At 41.9% G+C, this 15,258-nt stretch overlaps 1 protein-coding gene across 1 annotated transcript in view; it reads left to right on the top strand.

Annotated features, from left to right (window-relative positions):
* The window catches only part of ANOS1 (anosmin 1), a 147,175-nt gene that overhangs the window by 18,800 nt on the left and 113,117 nt on the right, over positions 1 to 15,258 (top strand). The window contains exon 2 of the mRNA XM_049834684.1: positions 10,565 to 10,612. Coding sequence (XP_049690641.1) covers positions 10,565 to 10,612 — 48 coding nt within the window. The remainder of the gene's footprint in view (positions 1 to 10,564; positions 10,613 to 15,258) is intronic.

Genomic DNA, 15,258 nt, shown 5'->3' with positions numbered 1-15,258 from the left:
TGAGCGGGTTCACGGTGCGCTGGGTGGAGGGCAGAGCTCAAAGGGCTGTAGTGAATGGGGCTACATCTGGCTGGCGACCGGTCACCAGCGGTGTTCCTCTGGGCTCAGTTCTAGGGCCAGTTCCACTCAATGTATTTGTCAGCGATCTGGATGCAGGAGTTGAATGCACCATTAGCAAGTTTGCTAATGACGCCGAACTGGGAGGTGCTGTTGACTCTCTTGAGGGACAAGATGCCTTGCAGAGGGATCTAGCTAGATTGGAGCATTGGGCTATGATTAACGGGATGAAATTTAACAAGTCCAAATGCCGGATTCTGCACCTGGGACAATAACTCCCGGCACAAGAACAAATTGGGAGAGGAGTGGCTGGCGAGCAGCCCTGCAGAAAGGGATCTGGGGGTGCTGGTCGGCAGCAGGCTCAGTATGAGTCAGCCGTGTGCTGGGGCAGCCACGAGGGCAAACCACAGCCTGGGGGGCATCAAAAGCAGTATAACCAGTCAGTCAAAAGACGGGATTATCCCGCTGTATTCAGCGTTGGTGCGGCCTCACCCCGAGTACTGCGTGCAGTTCTGAGCCCCACAGTTTAAGAAGGATGTGAAGGTCCTTGAATGTGTCCAGAGGAGGCAACAGAGCTGGTGAAAGAGCTGGAAGGCATGTCCTGTGAGGAGCGGCTGAGGACTTTGGGTTTGTCTAGTTTGGAGAAGAGGAGGCTGAGGGGTGACCTCATGGCTCTGTACAGCCTCCGGAGGAGGGGATGTGGAGAGGGAGGTGCTGAGCTCTTCTCCCCAGGATCCAGTAACAGGACATATGGGAATGGTTCAAAGCTGCACCAGGGGAGGTTTAGACTGGACGTTAGGAAGCATTTCTTTACTGAGAGGGTGGTCAAACACTGGAAGAGGTTTCCTAGAGAGGTGGTCGATGCCCCAAGCCTGTCAGTGCTTAAGATGCATTTGGATAATGCCTTTAGAACATGCTTTAACTTTTGGTCAGCCCTGATCTGGTCAGGCAGTTGGACTAGATGATCATTGTAGGTCCCTTCCAACTGAAATAGTCTGGTTTATTCTGTTCTAAAAGGAGACATGGCCAGAGACAGGCACAGCTACAGCATAGCTCACTGGAGGACTGATGGCCCCAGCTGGGCTGAAATGGTTCTTCTGGGCCCGAGGCAGGAGGTGAGTGTGGAGACCGCAGGTGAGGTAGGTCAGGGCTAGTAAGTCCTACTCGTGTCCTCAGGGCCCTGACACCTGCACACAACATTGAAATGTGACAAAGGTGAAAATATCAGCTAACTTCTCTGGAGAAATCAAAACTATGAACTGAAAGTTAAGGATTTTTTGAAAAACAGCAGTGAAAAAAATTGAAAATACAATACTGTATAAATTATGCCACGATCCATTTTGAATGTTGCATGCTGTTGCTGTGCTTCCATCTCAAAAAGGTGTAGTAGGAGTCGGTAAATTACAGAGAAGAGTAACAAGAAAGACCGAAAATTAGGAATGAACCCTTAGTTGCTCATCCAGTTCTTATACTTTTGCTTCAGTAACCATTTTTTGCCACTCTTGGGTACAGGACGTTGGACTATTTGCAGTTTGGTTCAGTTCTCTGACTGCTATAAAATATTTAGATACGAACTGTTAGGTTGTGTGATAGAAGTTTGTCTGCACGCTGGTGAAAGAGCTCAGAGAGGCAACAGCGGGAGGGGGGGATCCTAAATCTCACCCTGCCCGGCGGCTCCCAGCCCCACCACAAGAGCCACCAGCCCACCGGCGGCCCATCTCCCCCAGGCCAGGGGAGCACCGAGTCCCGAAGGCAGGCGGGAGCCCGGGTGAAGGACTGGGAGAGAGGGACAGCCTGTCCCAGCAGAGCCCCAGCCCCGCGGCCCGGCCGTGGGACCCATCAAGGCGAATCGAAGGCAGATCCCCTTCGGGACGGAGGGGAGACGCTGCCTGGCGCGTGGGACGCGTTACGGGGTGCTGGGGACGAGCGTTTGGGGATCGCTCGGGATTTGCGACAGGGAGATAGAGGGATGAGGGGATAGAAAGGGCTGGATGTGTGTAAATAGGTGACACGCTCGTCTGGCCGTGCCCCGCTCCTGACCAGGGCGGTCTGTCCTCTTTTATCAAATTCCGTTTCTAACTCTTTTCCTGGCTGAAGGGCATCCGTTCCGTGTGTGCGTGCGTGTGTGTATGGGGGGCTTGAGTGCCAGCAACCAGAGTTTGTCCCCGTGTGTGTCCATGGTACCAGTTGCTGGGTGCCGGTGGCTGGGCTGGGACCGCGGGTCACAGGGGACTGTGAGTCTGTGGTGGTGCCAGCGGGTGGACCGAGCGTGGGCGAGTGTGTGAGCACTAGTGAAGCAAAACTAGTGGGAAAAAGCCCATGGGTGGGTGAGGTGGCCTGGGGGCCGGGTATGAGTGGGTGCCTCCAAGGGTGAAAGGACAGCAAGTCGGCTACTGCAGGACCGGGGGAGTCCTGACCGGTTTTGCGTGTGTCACAGTGTGTCTCGAAGGGCAGGACCGCAGGAGCTTGGCTACTTGGGGGCTGGAGTAACTTGCCCCAACCACAGGGAGGTTGGCTACCGGAGTCCCAGTCTGCTCTGTCAGTGAGTGTGAGACGGGCTGTACCAGCAGCTGGAGTGGGGCTGTGTTCTTGGGGGCTCGTATCCAGGTGCCAGCAACTGGGAAGACTGGAATCCAGGGGCACCTACTGGGCAGACTTGCGTTTTCTGCAGTATATGATGTTGTTTTATATTAGCTGGAACTTCCTAGTAGTAATTAGGGTTGTCACGTGGTTTAATATAGCTTAGAGGTGATGAAAGCGTAACTAACCAAGATGTGATCATTTTCTATCAGGATGGGAAGAAGTATCCCAATCAAATGTTTATAATGGAAACTGCTGCTATACCTGCTATACCTGCTATTCCTGTTTAAGTATCAGAAGTGGTCCTGCTCAATAACATTCCATTTACGATTTGTTTATGCTTGCTTTATTCCATTTCATTCCTTATTAGAACCATTAGAAGGAACAGAAATCCCTTACTAAGGAATTAATTATTTCCTTAAGACATAATTTACAATGAAATAAGAAACATTATAAAAGGAACAAAATGTACACATTTCAGTTGGTTGTATGTCCTTCCTGTCTTCCCTGGATGGAAGCCAAGGAACCAGAATATTTCTGGGATTCTGTTACATTTTATTGGTGGTTTCACCTCATACTGGTCCTCTTCTATCCCTGGCTTCTCCAGTGGATGGTCTTCAAACTTGCTGTATATTAGACAAGCATGTAGAAGTGAAGATGCTAAAAATATGTTTGCATACATTGTTCTTGAAGGAGCAGTCTTGTTTCCCAGAGGTGGACCTCATCATTGGACTTTGTGACCCTGCTCGTTCACCATCTCTATCTCCGTGTATCTCCTGTTCATTTCCATAGAGTGGTTCAGTTTTGCTGGCCAGGTTTCAGTCTTCACTCTAGCCTGTTGCTAAGGGTCATTTCAGAGTGCATAAGGGCTTAAATTTGCTTTAGCTGGGTGAAAGACTTCTGGGGCAAGTGTTGAAGCTGTTGTATAAAAGGTTATCCTCTTTTCATTTTTCTACCATATTTTCAAAGAAAAATGTGTTCTGGTTTTTCATATGCAAAAGATAACTAAATACCATAGCCCAGGAGAGGTGGGACTTTGGTTCCTCTGTCCATACATCTACTACAAGTTCATATTTAATCTCAAGAGACAGGAAAATGTTGGGAAAGTGCCTCTTTAAATTCATCATTGCAGCAGCTATTGATTTGTCTGCTCAAATGTTCTGTGTCACATCAGTGGGTACTGTTATTTAAAGGGGCTTATTTCTATGCTTTTTTGTCATTTGGAAAGAATCAGTGAGGTCGTCAGGAGTGGCCACTTCTGAGAGATAGCGGTTTCACTCAACTGTGAATTGAATATTGGGCAGGAGAGAAAAGACTTCCAAAACTGATAGTAGGTATACAGGTACTGTCATAGCAGATGAAGTGGCTAGTTCATTTTTCACAGCTGATCTCTGGCATTTCAAAAGAAGGGTTGTATCTCCTAACATAATTATAGATAGAGATACAAATGAAGGAAATTCTTTTTTTTTTTTTTGCCATTGCTCCAATGAAAGGCCAGTTTTTACTTGCTTGTGAAGGTTATTAATTTTTTTTCCCTGGGGCACACTGTAGATAGATGAAGATTGGTCCTTCATTGCCTCTCTACATGCATTTTTTTGTTACAAGAGGTGCTGCACAACTTTTCTTTTTTCGAGGCGTAGGAGGGCACAGAACACAGATGTTTCTGTCTTAACTGTTTAGCCCCAAGGACATTTGTGGTTTACCAGAGGAAAGCAAGCGTGCACGTATACTTGCTGAAATGAAGCCTAGAAGGCTAATTAGAGATGCCAATTTATCAGTTTCATTGAAAATACTTGTGGCCTGTATTTTTGTGAAAAAATTGAATGATAAATCTTGTAGTATTCGTCCAATTTTTCTTTTCTTTTTGCCCCCCCCCCCCCTTTTTTTTTTCTTTTTTCTCTCCTGTCTTTGCTTTTGTCAGCTCTTGCCTTACACATGTCAAACAGTCCTGGTCTTTGAAGGACTGATTCTGTTTGTCTACAGTTTCCTTTCTGGCAGACTGAAAATGTGTGGGGCTCAGGTGGTGGCCTGAGTTCCTGTTGCCTCCATCTCCTACGTGATGTTGGAGACTGTTTTAGTCCTGTCTTTGTCTGCCTGACATCTTTCTTATGACATGACAGTGCTGGGAAGATATAATATTTGGATTTTGCCCCACTGAGCACAGTTTCTTCTCCTCTTCAGTATACAGATTAAGATACTTTAAGGTTGCCCTGAAGGTACACTGGGGGAAGGCTTATAGGTGGGCAGAAACAGTGGCATTTAACTCTTCCTCGAGGCCATTTCTGCACAGCAGAGTTAAGCCACCACTAAAGACTAAGTCAAAACTCTCATTAGCATAAATCGGGTCAGGATGAGGATGCTGGAGCATGTAAAATACTGCAGATAAAACACAAATTTCTGATAGTTTGAAATTACAATTTCAGCCAGGTACACTAGATTAAAAGCAGAAAAAAAATCACAACTGAACATTTGTGTAACTTAGATTAACCATTTGCTAGGATGCAGAGTGGAGGAGAGCGTTCATTTAGCATTCCTGCTTCCTCTGATAGCCTGTTGTTCAAAGGAAGCCTGTAGAATTTGCTCTTTCACCTTGTACAATGAAAGATCCATTCACATCATCTTAGTTTGTGTGAAGTTGAAGTTGCTAAACAATAGTTTTATGTTTTTCTAAACTTACTTTTTAATTTTTAATTCAAGCGGTAATAGTTTTCAGCAGAAAAATGAAAACAGTTGTAGACATTGAAATTACAAAGTAGCGGAGCCACACATCTGGACATTTATGGCGTTATCGTCTCAAGTAACAGATATAATTCAAAAGCAGGAGTGCTTTTTCTAGTTCAGTGGAAAGCAGCAGCATAACTGAAACAAAGTGGTGAGCTACTACTAATCTGTTATTGCAATCAGCTACCTCTGTCACATTTTATATTAAGAAGAAAGGGTGGATAAATTGAAAGTAGCACATAAAATATCGTTTTAACATTACTGCTGGCTAGACCTGTAAATAGAAATAATAAATCCTCATACAGCATTGAGGGTAATACTAAAGTATTCCCACTAGCATATGTTATTTACGGCTGTTCTAAAGTTTTATATCTTCTATTTATGTGTCTCTCTTTTTGAAGGGGTTGGACCTGACATGGTGCTCATAGTTAGCTATTCTTACGCTAGAAAATGTCAGTTTTAGCTAAATTCTACAGTAACAGCAGATAAAAATGGTATTATAAAATCAAATAATGATCACATTGTAATCTGCTGGGAAGATGAGACAAAATAATTTTTCGTTAAACATTAAAATTAAATTGTATGAACTAAAATTTTTAAATTGCTCCTAAATAGGCTTAAAAGTGGAAAGGACTGGATATGTCTTTGCATTTACCATTCCCAGAGCTCCTTAGGTAATACAGAAATAGAAATTTTTAGCATTACAGCTCATATGAAAAAAATGGCATATATAAAGTTCAGACTAAAGTATATATATCAAGTTCAGACTAAAAGTTGAGGTGAAAGCATAAGTATAATTTGCATTAGCTTGGTTCTTAAGGTACAAGAGTAACATTCAAATTCAATGCTTTAGTTTCAGTTCCTGAACTTCCTGATGTGTCTGGTCCAAACCTGTGTTACTTTCACATATCTCTCTTACTTTTGTATCAGATTGAATGCTTAATGCTCAAAATGAAGAAGGCAGTGATTTATCTTGCGTGGCTGAAATGCCCAAGTTTGTAGACTAATTATCCTCCACCTTTTTGTCTTTCCTGCTAACAAAAGCTTAAGAAAAAGTTGGAAGGTGATTCTGAATTGTCCTTGGAAGTGACTTGACATTGGTATTTTTATGGAACCATCTTAGTGAGCTGTGCTCATCTCTAAGTACAGAAAGGATATGCACTTAGATGACTGATCTAACCAAAAATTTGTTTCTCCTACTGACCTTGGAGTAGATCTGTTTGGTTTTTTTTTAATTCAGTTGGTCCGTCAGTGCATCGAAGAGTGCGCTTAGCTGTTGATACTGTTAGAATAACTTGTGTTTTGGTTAAAAGCAGATTTATGTTCTTTGCTGTATGAAGACTTTAGTTTCCACAAACTATCTGATGGGAACATGTGAGTCAGAATCCAGTCTGTTTCTTTCCTTTTACTTGCTGTGCTTTCTGGTCCTTTTGGTGTACAGCATCTTGGAAAAAAAGAATTTTCGTTCTTTTTGCTACATTTTTGCATTGGGGCCAAAACCCTGTGACAGCTGCAAAGATTTTTGGAACAATTTCAGGAGAGCAGACTTTGGCTTCTTCAAAGATCTGCTTGGAAGAGAGTCCCATGAGATAAGGCTCTGGAGGGAGAGGGGGCCCAAGAAAGGCTGGTTAATATTCAAGGATCACCTCCTCCAAGCTCAAGTGCAGTCCCTCCCAATGAATAGGAAGTCAGGCAAAAATGCCAGGCGGTCTCAATTTATATCCTGGGGGCCACACATCTGGAAGGCAGCTCTGCAGAAAAGGTCCTGGGGGTCTTGGAGGACACCGAGTTGAACATGAGCCACCAACATACCCCTGCAGAAAAGAAGGCTAATGGTATCCTGGTCTGCATTAGGCATAGTATTGCCAGCAGATCGAGGGGATCCTTTCCCTCTCATCAGCACTGGTGAGGCCACAGCTGGAGTGCTGTGTCCAGTTCTGGGGCTCCTGAGTCAGTACAAGAGAGACAAGGACATACTGGAGAGAGTCCAGTGAAGGGCCATGAAGATGCTGCAGGGACTGGAGCATCTCTTCTATGAAGAAAGGCTGAGAGCACTGAGATCATTTAGCCTACAGAAGAGAAGGCTGAGGGGGGAGATCTCATTAACGTGTATAAATACCTGATGGGAGGATGTGAAGAAGATGGAGCCAGGCTCTTTTCAGTGGTGCCCAGGACCAGAGGCAATGGGCACAAACTGAACTCAGGAGACTCCCTCTTGAGCATCAGGAAACGATTTTTTTTCCTGTGAGAGTCACTGAGCACTGGCAGAGGTTGCCAGAGAGGCTGTGGAGTCTTCCACCCTGGAGATAGCCAAAGCTGTCTGGGCTTGGTCCTGGGCAACTGGCTGTAGGTTTCCCTGCTTGAGCAGGGGTGTTGAACCAGGTGACCTCTAGAGGTCCCTTCCAACCTTGATCATTCTCTGAGTGTGTGAGTTGAACAATCTTCATAGTCATAGAATCACAGAATGGTTTGGGTTGGAAAGGGACCTTTAAAGGTCATCTAGTGCACCCCCCCTGCCCTGGGAGGGGACATCTTTCATGAGATCAGGTTGCTTAAAGCCCTTGTCCAACCTGATTTTGAACACTTCCAGTGATGGGGCATCTACCACTTATATGGACAAGCTGTTCCAGTGTCTCAGCACCCTTATTGTAAAGAATTTCTTCCTTATGTCCAATCTATGTCTACGCTCTTTTGGTTTAAAACTGTTGCCCCTTGTTCTGTCACTACAGGCCTTGGTAAAAAAGTCTCTCTCCGTCTTTCCTAAAAGCCCCCTTTATATATTGAAAGGTCGCAATATGGTCTCCCCAGAGCCTTCTCTTCTCCAGCCTGAACAACCCCAACTCCCTCATCCTGTCTTCAGAGGAGAGGTGTTCCAGCCCTCTGACCATTTTCGTGTCCCTCCTCTGGACCTGCTCCAACATGTCCATGTCTTTCCTGTGCTGGGGACCTGAGCGCTGGACTCAGTACTGCAGGCGGGATCTCACGGGAGCTGAGTAGAGAGGGACGATCCCTTCCCTTGACCTGTTGGCTACATCTTGGGAGCTTGTGTGAAGGTGTGACTACATGCTCGTATGAAGACATGCACAAACATGATCTCCTCAAACATTCACTAAGAGAGATCCAGCTTCAAAGGATAGACTTCATAGTTGTGGTAGCAAGTCATTTTATTCAAGCTTATAAGCTTTGCTGAGATCAAAACAGAGTACTGCTGTTTTGAGAAACTGGTGTAGTTGGCTTGGTTACAATCCATGCTAATGTATCTCTTTCTGCTTCTGATTTGTAGTTGTTGTACATCCAGAGAATGATTTGGCTTTATCTGTGTGATTTTTATACAAAAAGTTATGTATTGTCATGGTTTAACCCCAGCCACTCACTCACTCACTCCCCACATGGTGGGATGGAGGAGAGAATTGGAGGAGTAAAAGTGAGAAAAGTCATGGGTTGAGATAAAGACTGTTTAAGAAGTAAAGCAAAAGCTGTGCACAAACAAAGCAAAACAAGGAATTCATTCCCCACTTCCCACGGGCAGGCAGGTGTTCAGCCATCTCCAGGACAGCAGGGCTCCAGCACGCGGAACGGTGACTTGGGAAGACAAACGCCATCACTCCCAACATCCCCCTCTTCCTTCTTCTTCCCCCTTCAGCTATATCTGCTGATCATGACGCCCTATGGTCTGGACTTTCCCTTGGGCCAGTTGGGGTCAGCTGTCATGGCTGTGCCCCCCCCAACTCCTTGTGCCCCCCCAGCCTGCTCGCTGGTGGGGTGGGGGGAGAAGCAGAAAAGCCCTTGGCTCTGGGTGAGCACTGCTCAGCAGGAACGAAAACATCCCTGGGTTATCAACACTGGTTTCAGCACAGATCCAAAAGACAGCCTCCTACTAGCTACTATGAAGAAAATTAACTCTATTCCAGCCAAAACCAGCACATGTATATATATTATTCCATTATATGCATCTCCCCCTATTAAAACAAACAAACAAAAAAAAAAAAAAAAGAGAAAAAAGTATAGTCCTGCTAGTCCTTTGCATTCTGGCCTACCTGAATTTCTCTTCCTTGGAGACTGATTTCTCGGTCTGGTCAGTGCCAAAGGTGAGAGTATAGTACAATCACATTAATTCATCCCTGAGGAAATTGCCTAATTCATATGAAAGAATCTCCTATTACTCCCTCATAGACTCACCATTGTAGTCAGATTCTGAACCACAAATTTACTGGAATCTTCATCTGTTCTTTTTCCAGAGTATGACCTTATAAATTAGAGAAGAAATATATATGTATAAGTTCCTAAGTACATGAACATATACTCTGTGTTGCAGAGTTTGCACCCCATTTCTCGCGTTCAGTCCACAGTCACTCAGGTCTTCCTGATGTTGGTTCAATCTCCCACTATATAGAAAGTGAATCAATCAATCAATTTTGTCTCATCTCTTAACCCCACAAACGTGCATTTTTCCTTCCTGAGCTGTTTTTTTTTACCAGGAGATATTGTTTCCAAAATTGACCCTTCAGAAGCTCACCTAGCAGAACAGTAGGTTGCTGTTGGTCCCTGTTTCATATTTATCTTTCTATTCTCATCAGGTTCTCTTTTCCTTTAGCTTAAATTATTATTTTGCATGTGATACTATATTGGTTGTTTTACTGCAGTCAAGGCAAATGATAGCTATAGTGTTTCCTTATCTGGGAAATGCGCTTTATTATAAAAAATGTATCAAAACTGCCATGGTTGACTTCTGGTCAACTCACGTTGCATTTAATTAAATTTTCCATTTACTTCAAGGGTGTTCATTATCTTTCCTTGATAATTTATTTTAAGTACTGTGCAATATTGAAATGTGTCTAATGGGTTTTCTGTTCATGAATCACTACCAATCTGTATCAGTTTCTTAAATAAAAGTGTTACCTTCTGTTTGCTTCCTAGCAAGCTAGATAGTAAGTGTTTACAAAGATGGACTAAAAGGCGACTTCAGTCAGTTTTCCACCAGCCCTGCCTGACGAAATGCTTTCCTAACTTTTCTCTGGTCACTTTACACTTGCCTGACCCTTTAACTCAACACAAGGGAGTTGGAGTCAGGATTGGTACTAGTATTGTGACACAACATCATTCTCTAAGCAGAACTGGATGGTGTATTCTGTTTAAACCCATTAGGGTGATCATGTCTAGTCCTAAAGACATATCGATATTCATGTACTTTTTCTTTGTCTTTCAGAACAATGGGTCACTTGCTTGGTGCCAGAATCATAAACAGTGTTCAAAGGTATGTCCTTCCCCCCCCTCCCCCCCACCTCATTTAAGTTACCTAGTTACTTTCAATCTCTTGTCTGTAGATTAAGTGCTTTTCATCTTAGCCTGTTTTCAGAAGCATATGTTTATATTTTATTTGGAAACCTCACCCTATAATAAAATATACAAAATTAAACCAGAGTGATTTACTCTTTCAGGACAAAGGAATCATGTTTGAGGATATGTATCAAGTTAAACCAACATAATTCTGTGGTTACCAACAAACTTTACACGGTCTAAAACCTAGTATATAATTTGTGTTCTTTCAGTATTTTTGGTAATAAGAGAATAAAACGGTCAATCACTTTAAAATCTTCCTCCAACAGCAGCAAGGTATGTCAACATTCAACATTTCATTCAGTTTGAGTATTTAATTTTTAGCCTGATGCTGAATTTCTTTGAAAAAAAATCTTGATATAAATCCCAGTGGCTCTACTGATGCCCTGTCCTCCCCTAGCACTCCAACCCTGAAAGCCTAGAGGGTAGGTGAGCTAATTGTCAACTGATGCTCCTGGGCAAGAGTCTTTCTAAGGTGTCTGGATAGAAGCAACAATGATTTGAGAGCTTTGGTGGGTCAAAGGGGAATTACACACCCTGCTGCTGACTGTTCGTAAATGTCATGGAAGATGCATCCATTGGAAATTTGAAAATGCTGAACGTAGTGTTTTTGTCTAACCTTCCTGAAAATGTATTTCTACAATAACTACGGTTTTTCAACTTCAATATTTATTCTTTATTCTGTGCAAGTTGTACTGCAAATGGGATTGAAGCCAAGTAACATTGTTCTGTATTGTTTTACTAATGTAATCTATGTAAATGCTGGTGCTAACCCTTGATTTTAACACATGACAATTTCTTCTCTACATTTTAAGTCTGAGATTACTGGTTCACTGATCTAGCTTCTGTTGAAATGAATGGGATTGGAAATGGACCAATTTGTTATTGACTGTTCCATCACAGGAAAATAAAACAAAGTCGATCGTTTTTGTCAGTATTAAAACCAGGGTATAACAACATCAGTATAAGAAAAGAATGGAACATGTCCTATTAGCTGTGCCACGCTGCTAAGGGTTGCACTTCTGCAATGAAATCTCATCATTCTTAAAGAAACCCAAACAAGGGTGCAGAGAATGTGTTCCATCATAACTGAAAATTGCCTTTTAAGGAAAGCATGGGTCTTGTACCATAGTGATCCTGATGTAATTCTCTTTTTTTCTTCAGTTATGAAGGTTACTGTGGTATGTAATCTGAAAGGTTTTCCAGCAGTTTGTGTCTGCCTCACAAAGAAGGAATCATACAAGAAAAGTTGTCTAGCTTTTAAAGCAGGACAGAGGTTATAGGAACATTTCTCTGGGTCACTCCCAAGTTCACAGAATCCACATAAGCTATATATAAGATATTATGAATTTAAGGTTTATGTTAAGATTGTATTAGTCTCTTGAAATCAGTGTAAGAATGCTACAAATTAATATTATAATACAAAATGCAACAACAGTTTGAGTTTTAAATTACTTAACATATACTTTACAGTTATGTTATCTTATGTTTTCATTCTTTCTTAGGAAGGTAGTACATTTTCCTTAAGAAAGCAGCTTTGCAATATTTAGAAAAAGAAATAAATATAAACTCGGTCAAGTTGTTAGCAGAGCTGAACATTAGCAGAATGTTCTCCTTTCAGGCAAGCTTTGGTTTTCTGTGTTTTGCAATGCAAAGTCAAAACAATTGCATTACCTAACTGAAACTTTCAAAGCAATGCAGGGGATTGAGTTAACCTTCTAAAAATGAAAATTTTTCACTGCTGCTCAGCACCTCAGTGGAGGAGGTTTATGTGAGCGTGATTCTGCTAAATATCTCAGATGACATTTTTTCCAAGGGATTTTCCCAGTGTCCCCCCTTATTTTGTTGTTGTGGTGTTCAGTGACAGCTTTTTGAGGTGATTTATGGTAAAGTGCAGATGACAGCAAACATCCAGCTACTTTGTTAGCGGGGGGGCACTTTGAAGCACAGAAGCACCTTTTGTGCAAATATTTGCATCTGATACACAGTGAAGAAATTTTATTTGGAAGTTGGTTGCATCAGTGTATCAGACAGTACCTGATACAGCAATAAAAGGTGATGTAGTTAATTCAGTAACTTTTCTATTATTTTACTCTTTCCTAGAAAAATTTAAAGATAGAAAGGGTACAGTGTAGTCCATCTTCTTAATTGTAACATAACCTATCCCAATTCTATTTTAGAAGAATTTTTTTCATTCCAAGGGCAGACAGAAGCCTGTAAAAGTAGAAGTCCAGACAGGAGATGGGCCTCTGGAGAAGAAAAAAACATCATAAAGCATCCAATACAGGGCTTTTGCATGTATTTTCTCCGCATTGCACCTTTGATGTCTGTTTTGGCTTCATTTTGCATACACCTGAACTGACAAAAAGCTGTTCTAAAGTCTCTGTCCATTATTCTCTGAGACTAAGATCAGTCTGGCATAAAATTCCATGGAAATTTTGTGTCCACAATTTTGTATGTAGAATAACTGGGAAAAATACCTTATTAGTAGCATACAATGAAAATTATTTTTTTCCTCATGGAAGTCTGTGGTCTTTATATTTAAGAACACTTCTGTAGTTGAAGATAGTTGCTGATAAGATATTGCTCAAATTTCTTTGGTCAGTGAAGTACCTCTAAAGTTAATTCCAGCTATTATACCATTGCCCTCTAATATAAGTGTAGACAACAACTGTTAGTGTGAAGATGAATACCTTTGAGAACTACTAATTTTTCAGAGAGGTGCAAATCTAATGAACTAAAATCGTTTTAGCTCTCACAGGAACAGTTGTAGATCACTACCTACATCCCAAATGGCTATTAATTTTTGTTATTTTAATGGATCATGTCACAAAGCATGGCTGTGAGCAGCAAAATATGCACCAATGATTTTATATGTAATTTAATTGAATAAGACCTCTCCAGAGGCTATTTTACAAGATAAAACACAAGAGAGCTCTTGAATGCTTGCCCTGTTTTGACATGAGGTGGGTAATTTCAATATGTTAAAGTTCTCTGTTATAATTAGGACAATTATAGGATCATTAAATAAATTGCCATTTTTGGTTCAAGTATTTATTTATTCATTGCACTCCTGCATCATGCACTCCTACTTGTCTGCTTATACAGAGTTGAAGCAGATTGAGGGCTTTCTTGGGATCCTGTCATTTGGCTGGTTGGCTTCCACTGTGAATATGATTACTGAGGTAAAATTGGCAGTGTAGTCAGTGAAGTTTGTTGTAAACTTCTTTGGAAATAGATTTGAAACCAAATTTCTTTTGTCTAACTTCATCCATAGTTCTGTTGTTTTGTTTGAGCTTATGCCCTTTGTATTATTTTACAGTTTTGTCTTTCTTTTTTCTTATGTTTAGCTCTTTTTTTCTGTGTTCATTCTTCTCACTACTGCTTTATGGTGGGTATTTGGTTTTCATTTTATGAATCTTATGGCCTGAGAAGAATAAGAATTTTTATTAGAAATTTAATGGACTAATTTCCCCCCCCCCCCCCCTCTAATTACAATAGATATCTGGTGTGTTTTAATTGCTTATATTCCCTGAAAAAATACACTTTGGCATTGAAGTTTATAATAAGGTTTAGACATTTTTCTACAATTTGTCCAGGAGAAGAGTCTTTGGTGCTGTTGGTTAGAATTAAAATAATGCTTGAGAATTATTGTACACACAAACTAATGTATTTTTATGTGACAACATCGTATGTTGTTTATATATTTATAAAAACAGTGAATACTAATCCAGTAGGTATTTGGTCCTGAAATTGGTTCTTTTAATCTTTTAATCTATCTTTAATATATTAAGCTTGAAACTGAGTCTTGAAAACTTGGTGGGTTTTTATTTGGAAGTCAGAGGAATAGAATAGAATAGAATCATAGAATCATAGGATCATTTATGTTGGAAAAGACTTTTAAGATTATCGAGTCCAACCATAAACCTAACAGTGCCAAGTCCGCCACTAAACCATGTTCCTAAATGCCACATCTACACGTCTTTTAAATACCTCCAGGGATGGTGACTTTTCCCTGAGCAGCCTGTTCCAATGCTTGGTAACCCCTTCAGTGAAGAAACATTTCCTAACATCCAATCTAAACCTCCCCTGGCACAACTTGAGGCCATTTCCTCTTGTCCTATCGCTTGTTACATGGGAGAAGAGACCGACAGCCACCTCACTACAACCTCCTTTCAGGTAGTTGTAGGGAGTGATAAGGTCTCCCCTCAGCCGTTTCTTCTCCAGGCTAAACCCCATTTCCCTCAGCCGCTCCTCATAGAACAGAACAGAATAAACCAGACTATTTCAGTTGGAAGGGACCTACAATGATCATCTAGTCCAACTGCCTGACCAGATCAGGGCTGACCAAAAGTTAAAGCATGTTCTAAAGGCATTATCCAAATGCATCTTAAGCACTGACAGGCTTGGGGCATCGACCACCTCTCTAGGAAACCTCTTCCAGTGTTTGACCACCCTCTCAGTAAAGAAATGCTTCCTAACGTCCAGTCTAAACCTCCCCTGGTGCAGCTTTGAACCATTCCAACGTGTCCTATCACTGGATCCCAGGGGGAAGAGCTCAGC

The sequence above is a fragment of the Accipiter gentilis genome, chromosome 31 (genome assembly GCF_929443795.1).
Source record: "Accipiter gentilis chromosome 31, bAccGen1.1, whole genome shotgun sequence".
Classification (NCBI taxonomy): domain Eukaryota; kingdom Metazoa; phylum Chordata; class Aves; order Accipitriformes; family Accipitridae; genus Astur; species Astur gentilis.
The sequence above is the reverse complement of the archived record's forward strand: the minus strand, read 5'-3'. Positions and strand labels throughout refer to the sequence as shown.